The 9,887-nt window shown below is 44.9% G+C and overlaps 1 protein-coding gene across 1 annotated transcript in view; it reads right to left on the minus strand.

Moving 5' to 3' along the window:
- Sh3d19 (SH3 domain containing 19) overlaps positions 1 to 8,297 on the minus strand; it is a 163,383-nt gene extending 155,086 nt beyond the window's left edge. Inside the window, exon 1 of the mRNA XM_032898150.1 lies at positions 7,792 to 8,297. Coding sequence (XP_032754041.1) covers positions 7,792 to 7,903 — 112 coding nt within the window. The 5' untranslated portion in view covers positions 7,904 to 8,297. The remainder of the gene's footprint in view (positions 1 to 7,791) is intronic.
- Between the last annotated feature and the right edge of the window lie 1,590 nt (positions 8,298 to 9,887).

The following is a 9,887-nucleotide window of genomic DNA, read 5'->3' on the forward strand; positions in this document are numbered from 1 at the left end:
GAGATGGCCAGGTGGGAAAGGACCTGAGTTTAATGCTCAGAACCACATAATAAGTCAGATGAAATAGCACGCATCTGTAACCCTAGCACTCCTAAAGTAGGACAGAGGGCAGAGGCAGAACAATTACCCATCAGCTCATGGGCAAGTCATCCTGATGCCTGGCGCAGCAGCAGAGCCAAGAGACTGCCTCTGTTTGAAGGGGGAGAGTGAGAACAAGCCCATTACGGCACACCCACAGCTGCACAGTCCCATGCAATAGATAAATAAATAAAAACAAATAAACAGATAGAGGCTTCTCAAATATTGTCAGACAAATCTCAATAAAGTCACATTGCACAAAATATCCGACTGTCATTCCTCAAAAACAAAGGCATAAAAAGCAAGAAATATTCAAGGAGCTGCCACCACAGCCACAAGAAGCCTAAAGAGGCCGGGTAGGTGAATGCAAGATTACCAGTATGCTAGGTGGGATCCTACAACACAATAAGGACAGGAAGTAAGCATTAAGGAAGCACAAGTAGTCTGGGCCAACGGCAGAGCGCCTGGCCAGCGTGTGCAAGGCTCTGGGCATCCACCCCAGCAACACAAAACCTTAGAGCAAAAGGCCCAGGAATTCGCTGTAAACTGCTGAAGGTCACAAAGCTAATTGAGACTAGATGCATAGCTGAAATTAGGATGAAAAACAGAATGCAAATGTTCTCCCTAGAATGACATAGGTTGATAAAGCTACAGAAGCGCAGTGGGTAAAAGAGGAGCAAGGAATACCCAGCAGAAACAGGTTCTGTGAGTCCTGCAGATTACAGGCTGGCACACCTGCAAAGCCAGCACTTTAGAGACTGATGCAGGAGAATCACAAGCCAGAGGCCAGTGTGGGCTACACAGCGCTGCCCTGTGCTCTTTAATCTATCCCTAAAGGTCATGGGAGTATTTTCTCTGTAACCATGTATTATGATATTCCTAGAACACTGCCAGACATGTTGTAAATATTTACAAAGTTATTAGTGTTTAGTTTAAGTCCACTTTTTGTTGCTTTTGTTTAAATGTCTGTAAAAGATTTGCTGTTGTGTTCAGTTCCCAACACCCACACAGAAGCATACAACAGTTAGTAACTCATCCAGGAGACATGATACCCTCTCTGGCCTCAGCTGGCACCAGGCGCGAGTGCACACGCACGCACGAACACACGCACACACGAAGGCAAACACTTATACACATTGTGTGTGTGTGTGTGTGTGTGAGTGTGTGTGTGTGTGTATGTGTGTGTGTGTGTTTGTGTTTTGGAGAAGTGGGATAAAGTGCAGTTTTCATGTGTACTGTGAAATGTAAAAATAAAATTGTCAGCTTTTAGCTTAAAAATAAATTTTAAAAAGAAGAGGAGGATGCAAAAGACAGCAAAGATAGTTGTGTGGCTAAGGTGCCTCCCTAGGGTGTTTCCCTAGCACACTCAAGACCCTGGGTTTGATCTCCAGGACTGAGGAGAGAAAGAGAAAGTAATCTGTCAACTTCTGATTGGTTGAAATTAAGTCAAGAGCAAACTTTTCACTTGTGACAATAATGAAAACTAAACATTACTACTGGGCAGTATTAAAATAATCTGTACAGAGGCAGGAGAGATGGCTCAGCAGTTATGAGCACTTGGAGCTCTTGCAGAAAGGATCTGGGTTTTATTCCCTGCATCCACATGAAGGTTCACCACCATCTGGAACTCCAGATCGTCTTCTGACCTCTAGGAGTACCAGCATGTGGAACATAGACCGACATGCAGGCAAAACAGCTATGCACTAGTAATAATAACAAAATAACAATAATAACAATCATCATCATCATCACCATCTGATGGCTTACAGAATGCCAAGATAGGGAACCAGACTCAGTCTCTGGGAGTCTGGTAGGACTAAGGCGTTTCCAAGAGCAGAGTTCACTTCACAGCAATCACATATGATTGCTGAGTGGTGACACTGTGTGTTCCTGTTGTTTCTTCTACTGAAACAAAGTCCACAACTAATCTCCAGACAGAACAAAAATTCAGATTTAACTAAGTAGCAATAGCAAAGAGCTGATAGAAAGTAAACACTAATAACTAGAAACATTTACAAGTGTCTGGCTCTATTCTAGGAGTATTCTAATAAAATGCTACAGGGAAAAATATTCTCAGGATTTAGTGTAGAGATACCAGGAAGAGGAAGTGGACACAATTATAAAAGCTGTACATAGTCATCTATGTTAAAATGAGAAACATTGACAAAGAAAACAATAATGAAATAGATAAGCTTCAGAGTAGAAAATATTTGCAACGTAACTTGCAAAAGTTTAGATACCTTGGTTAAAAAAAAATCTCTCCCCCTCCAAAAAAAACCTCTCCAACAATCTATAAAAAGAATGGAGGGAAAGCATAATGTATCTACCACAGCTCCTTAAAATATGGACTGCCTCCTGTACGGGTTCATATAATTGAATGTGTGTTTGCAAAAATGTCTGGGAATAGTAAAATGTTTCTGAACATGCAAGGGACAAAAATAAATTCAAAATCAAATGTGCAGCAGATTCAAGTACTTCTGACAGTTCTTGTCCATGTTGCAGCCCAGAGCTTCACTACAGCCCTGGTTCTGAGGACAGAACAGCCACAGAGTCTACATCACACACACACACACTCACATGCATGTACGCATGTACGGACACATACATGCACGCACAGAACCATCACACCACCACACCATCAACACCAATAAACAGGTCCCCAAACACCCTGGCTCATATTTGAGAATACTTTATATTACAAATTGCAGTGCTTTTAGAAGAAGCTTTCTGCTTTTATAGAAATAAAACATGGATTAATTATGGAAACGGAGTCAATATTTTTTAATACCATTCTTTAGCAATGTATCAAATCACTATACATTTCAATTGCAATGGGTTGGAATGTACTTTTCAAATTGCTGTATGAGATACTGGCTTAAGTTTTATTGAAACGATTAATTAAACGAATTTTGTCTTGGGACTAGAAGAGAATTTCCAACAGTCTTTGAGTCAGCCCTAAACAGGCCCTCATTGTGACTCGTGTGTGCCTCTGTGAGCAGCACACTCTCCGTACTGACAACTCTCTCAAGATGTGTAACACCCAGGACAGTAAACATCTCAGCCAAGATTTAACTTTAAAAAACACACCTACTTGAAGAGGATGCAAATTTGCTTTTTTCTTTAATAAGTAAAAATAATACAGGTATATATAGATTCTTTATGATTTCTTATCAGTTACCGTTTTTTAGAGGCCCATACAGCTAGAGGTATATGAAAATTGTTCTAGGCCATAAAGGGTGTTAAATGAAAACATACTGAAGAAGACCCATTCTACACAATGGGGATGAAAACCCACAGACCTGTGTCGTTATCGATCTTACGATGTTGACTGAAAAAAAAATCAAAACAAACAAACAAACAAAAAGTGACTCTTACTCTGATGTAAGCACTTTTATCAGCCATCTTTAATCTTCCTTTTCCTCCCTCTTTCTCCAAGATCACAACCTTAGGTTTACAGAGGATGACCCTGATGGGCCTTTCCGGGTTTCCTGGGATAGGAAATTTTCCATTTTAAAAGGCGAAGGCATTCTCAAGGAACCAGGAAAGAATTGCTCACTCCAGTTTTTCCTTCCCCTGGCCTCCAGATGATCCTCTTCACCAGCACCAACCAGCCCAACACGGCGATGCCAGCACACCAGACTTAGCAGCGCAGATAGATGAAGAACCGTTGGCCAATGACAAAAAAGTCAAGAACAGAGAATGTCGTTGACTGTCTAGGCTGGCCCGCGTAAATCAACCATGGAATCCCTTAAGCTGCCAAGAAACCCAGAATGAAATATAACCTTGTGTGCTTGTCTGTGGATCTCTCCATGTTTATCTCAGTGTTTTTCTACTGGTCTGTTCAAAAGAAAAAACCAAGGGGTTGGGGATTTAGCTCAGTGGTAGAGCGCTTGCCTAGGAAGCGCAAGGCCCTGGGTTTGATCCCCAGCTCCGAAAAAAAAGAAAAGAAAAAAAAAAAAAAGAAAGAAAAAACCAGGAGCATCAAAACATCCGGGAGCATAGAAAGAATATTCCCAGCGTGGACAAAGGTGACAAATGCCTGAGTTTCATCCCTGTGACCCCCATGGTGGAAGGAGAGAAGACTCCAGCAAGTTGTCCTCTGGCACCCATACAAAATAAACAAGTCGTAATTTTTTTTTAAAAAAGGAGTATTTTCAGACCTTATCCCCAAACCAATGGGGATCAGAGGTTTAAGAGGGCAGCCAGCAATCTGTGTTTGTACAACCCCTATAAGGCAATTCTGGTACACAAAGGAAAAGTTTGAGAAATGTTTGGCTCACGTATCCACATCTTGTCTGCCTGCTAGGGAGTGACATTTAATGGGTCAGCAAGATGCTCCAAGAGTTCAAACGTGTCTGGCTTTTACACTTTAACTGTCAAGTGGGGCAATCAGGATTTTGCATCACACCACCAACAGTGATGGTACCAGACTCCCACCACAGTGACCACTAGCATCAATTCGTGCTCGCCTGGCTGCTCGAAAATTAATGAGGCCACTTCCCCAAGCTTTCAAATGGCCTTTTCTTCCTCCTCATCTTCCTCATCCTTTTGTTCTCTCTCTCTCTCTCTCTCTCTCTCTCTCTCTCTCTCTCTCTCTCTCTCTCATGTTCCCCCCCTCTCTGTAACCCCCGGTATGCTACAACTTATTCTATGTGGTTCTCTTAATCACGAAAAGCAAAATAGGAGCACCAAGAAGTAATGGGTGAGGGAGAGGATTGAAATAGACTTTAAAAAAAAACTTGATCTAAATATGAGGAAAAAGTCCCTTTGGTGTCCTTGGTAATATCTTACAACCTTAAAAATAAATTAAAACAAAAACAAAACAACAACAAACCAGGGCCAGAAGGACCTTATGTATGACATAGGTATGGCCCTGGGCTCAATCTCTAGCATGTCCCCTGCTTCTACGAACAAGCAAAAACCTGAGAAAACTTACAGATACATTTTATGAAGAAGGTAAGAGCTGAATCAGTAGCCTCCCTACGTGTAAGATGAAATGATTACTAAAATCATGTTTATTTTCTAAGGATGCCCTGTACCTGTTGGCTATGAAACAAAAGAAAAGAAAAAGTGGGGGCTGGAGAGATGGCTCAGCGGTTAAGAGCACCGACTGTTCTTCCAGAGGTCCTGAGTTCAATTCCCAGCAACCACATGGTGGCTCACAACCATCTGTAATGGGATCTGATGCCCTCTTCTGGTGTGTCTGAAGACAGAGGCAGTGTACTCACACACATGAAATAAATATTTTTTTTAAAAGAAAAAGAAAAAATATGACGTTTAAAAAGAGAACACCGGTGTCATACTCCTGTGAATTCAGCTCTTAGAGGGCTGAGGAAACAGATCATTAATTTGAGGCCAGACTGGGTATGACCTTGAGAAAAAGAATCCATTCTGGACGATGCTACCCAAGTCAAGGTACAAAGTTCAACAATATTGCGTAGAAATGTGTATGTGTATAGTAAATTGTAAAGAAAAAACAGGAAACAGTCTCAAAACTGGTTTCTTAATAGTAAGTGGGAAAGCACTTGTCTACTATACACAATGGCCTGAGTTCAGTCCCTAGAAATACAAACATATTCATTCTCTCTCTCTCTCTCTCTCTCTCTCTCTCTCTCTCTCTCTCTCTCTCTCTCTCTCTCAGTTTTTAATGGTTAACTATCCAGAGAGAAGGGGAGGGAAAGAAGCATGCTATGACTCTAAGGAACTGATATATTCTTTTTCTTACTCAGGCATAAGTTAGAAGAGCCTTCTTCACTTTGTAATTAACCACACGTAATTTAGCAGGGTGAGGAAGTTCACCGGCCGTTTCGAGCTTACAAGCCCCAAGGTTATGGTGTGTCCCAGGTCATAGGAGATTAAAGAGAAGGGAAGCCTTTAACTTGACAGAGGAAGCAGGAAACACCGATCTCCTCTAAGGAAGAAGCAGAGGGACTTAGGGATGTTAGGCCTCTGAGTGAGCTCACACTCTCTCTTGGAAGAGGACACCAGACAAGTACTGCGTGTAATGCCCAAGCTTGGTAAGGAATGCAAAGTCTTTGAAAAACATGTTAATACATTCAGCCGGAGGGAAGCAGCACCTATAAAGCATGCCGACTACTAAATAACTTATCCCCAAGACAATAAAACCTAAAATCACAAGTCTGACCCTCTCACACTGATCATGGAATTGCTGACCCCTCACCCCTTCATGAAGGGTAAGAAAGCTGAGAACACCTATTTCCGGATACAGAAGCTACACATCACCTCATCCTGGCAAACTATTATCACAGAACCTAGACTAGGCCTTGGTAGCTTTCAGACATTATGGAACTAGTAAAAAGTTACAAAAATACCATTTGTGCTGGCCTTGGGGGAAAAACACACTGAAAATATGTTGAACCTATATCTGGGTCATATTTAGGTTAAATTCCAACACTTCACCCCATGGTGCGGTCCTTTGTAAGAGTGTGGCTTTCTTCTGAAAGCTACCAAGAGTCCAAGAGTCCACACTTTTATAATCTGTAAGCAACCAAGGCACAACATTGCAAACTTTTCCACGGTATTGAATTATTTACTCAACAGTTACGTGTTGTTTCAGTTAGGTTTACACTGAACAAAACTACTGATTATCACCACTTGGTGTTCGTGGTAACAGTCAAGTGTCTTACTCTGAAAAGGGTCCAGTAGCAGGCATAGAAACTTAATTTTAAGGTTCTAGAATGTCTACTTGGGAGTATCTTACCGACTTTCTTCTTCTTTTTAATCCCATTTTCTGCCTTCCAATTCCACAGACCCAACTTTCTCCATGAAGAGCTTCTCCCTGATCACTTTCTAAGAAGGCTCCAGACTGGTGAATGGGTTTCCCTTGAATCTTTCCAATGCCTTCATCTCTTTGTATGTCCTCTGGGTTAATTCTTCCCTCCAGTTTCAGATAACTGTGGTTAACCAGCTGGCCCAATAATATCCTCTCCATTATGGTCACATAGAAACCACCCCAGGAAAAGGGAAGGAGGAGTGTGGGCTCTACATTTAATTTTACACTTCTGCACCAAGCTACTTCGTGCTTCGTTGGTGTGTCCCAAAACAAGATCTTAAAGGTAACTAACTGTGGGCCCCCAAATGACCTCCATCCAAACGAATTCCCTTCTCCAATACAACATTGGGCACTCCCTGTTTACAACGGGGAGGGCAGTTTCAACAAATTAACTTTCAAGCAGAAAATCAGTACCGTGGGGGAGGGAAGGAAGGGACTAGAGGTCCGAAGTTCACCCGCTGCTGAAACAAGACTTGATTCAGCATAAGCACGTGGTGTGACCAGGTTGAGGTGGCCCAGGCGAAACCAAAGGGAGGGGTCGTGGTCCATGGAGAGAGCCAGGCGTAGGGAGTTCTTCATGGCCTCTGACTCACCCACAGATAAGTAATCACCCAGCCACAAGTTCCAAGCCAGCCGCCTTGGATTTAGTTTGCACGGAAATTTTGGAGTTTCCGCTCCAGGGCCACTAACAGGTAAAGAGACCATTCTGAATTGTCTCGGGCTCAGCCCAAAAAGGAGATTAAGGATGGAAAGGCCACTGTCCCGCCTTCTCGCCTCCAAGAGTTAAAGGTGTCAATCCCCTCCAGGCAACACCGAGAGCTGCGGCCGTGCTGGGCACGGCACGAGCAGGCGCGGAGGGCCGGGTCCTAGATGCTCCCAACCCCGGTGCGCCCCTGGTCCCTGCGTCCCCCGCGTCTCACCTGCAGCCGAGTGGCCCGGGAGCGCGCGGCTCCGGGCGCGGCGCGGGCCCCCAAGCTCGCGGCGCTCTCGCAGCTCTTCCTCCTCGTCCTCCCGCCGCCGGCCCTCAGCCATGGGCGAGGTGCCGCCGCGCAGCCCGGGGACGGCGGGCGAGCTGCGGGCAGCGGGTGCCCCTCGCCAGCGCGCTCGGCGGGGAAGAAGGGCTCCACCTGCAGCGTGCGGAGCTGGGGCGCGGGCCGGGCCGAGCTCCCCGCCTTCTGGGCAGACACCAGCGGCCTGCAGCAGCTCAGCAGCTCGCTTCCCGTCCGGTCCCCTTCCCCGCCCCACAGAGGTCCAGCCTGGGATCGGGCGGGCTCCCAACCGGCCTCGCCTCCTCGGGGAGGGGTTTCGGGCTGCTGAGGCCGCCCTCCAGCAGCACAAGCTGGAAACACCCCCACAACCCAAACAGACGTGCACAAAATAAATAAAGGGGTTGGGGAGTTGAGTGAGAGAGACAAGGAGGCTTGGCCTCTTCCTGCCCTTTCACAATATTCCAGAGTCAACAGGAAACCCATTCGCTTGACACTTAAACAAAAGGGGGAGGAACCGGTTCCTAGGCGAGTCTTGGAGAGATGTGCGAGCTAGGAAGAGGCTGAACTTCACTTGGGGCACACCACCTGGAATTGAATCTAGATTCTAAGAGATCTCTGTCTCTCCCTGTCTCCGTCTCTCCTCTCTCTCTCAGTCTGTTTCGGCTCTGTCTCTCTGTCTCTGTCCCTCCCTCCCTCCCTCCCTCCCTCCCTCCCTCGCTCGCTAACAGATGTGGCTTAATTTGACCTCAAACCCCTGATCATTCTTAGGAGGCCTCCTAAGTGGTGGAATTACAGTAGTATCTATCATATCGGGCCCATACCCCTTATATACCCCTTTAAAAGTACCTCACTAGGGAATAGGTTTTTTGATGTTGTTTTCCTTTTTTGGTAATGAAAGTACTCTATTATACATGTCATAAATTAGTTCAAAGGCACAGAGTGTGCAACAGCAAGGATGAGCCTCCATGCACACTATGGACTTTGTGGGCGATAAAGATGCGCCCTGAGTAGGAGTAAGTTTATTAGTTGTAACAAATGTACCCCGATATGGAGGATGGTGGTAAGGAGGGAAAGTGTGCATAAGGGGGTCAGGGAGAGCATTTGTACTTTGATTTCAGTTTTACTGAGAATGCAATACTGATCTAAACAGTAAAGTCTAATTTCTTTTAAATACTAGATAGGACTTGGGGTTGGGGGAAGGGGGGTAGAACAGTTCCCCAGCATGGGGGAAGCTTAACTCTGACACTGTAGAAAATAAATACATAAACAAACAAATACAGCTTTCCAGTATTCAGCTAACTGAGGGAAAGGCCACCATCCCTAGAAATCCAGGAAGAAAATGTGTTCAAGGAGCTCCTTACCGGATTATTCGTAGACAGGTGATTTGGTAGGAGAACTGGCTTTGAAGTCAGAGGCTGTAAATTTGAGGCACTTAACTGTGGGACCTACCCCCTGTACACTGCTCCAAAGCTGGACAGAGCAATGTAACAAGTCATTGTATGTGCCTACAGCACACATCTGAGGTTCCGTAGGTGCACATACAGAATTTCACACAGAGAGGCACATTCTGGAACTGAAACAGCAGGCAAGAGTGCTCCCTTAGGAAAGGGCTGTGTGGGATGAACAGGCCTTTATCTGCAGCCTCTGGCTTTCTTTCTGAGGGCTTGTGAGGGGAGAGCCCCCACGTTCGCCGTGCTAGAAGAAAGGAAGAGAGGGGTCACTGGAGGCAGAAAGGCTCTCGTGCTGCGGCTTTTCCTCTTCAGTGGTGACTGTTGTTGCCTGAGGAAACTATTTCTGTTTTTAGGCAGATAAGAACAAAATTCAATTTTAAGAGATTGAGGTCAGATCCACAAGTTAAAGCACTACTACTGTGTAGGCAGTTAAATAAGTGGACTCTTGGGTAGCTCAAAATTAAAACGGGGGTTTAGGATTCTGAACGCACTGGGGTGTTCTAAGTGCTTGGGCTCACTTTACGTGGAAGTGTGTCTATCATGGCCTTCAGGAATAAGGAATAATTTCAAGGTCCC

Source organism: Rattus rattus, chromosome 3 (genome assembly GCF_011064425.1).
Source record: "Rattus rattus isolate New Zealand chromosome 3, Rrattus_CSIRO_v1, whole genome shotgun sequence".
Taxonomy (NCBI): Eukaryota; Metazoa; Chordata; class Mammalia; order Rodentia; family Muridae; genus Rattus; species Rattus rattus.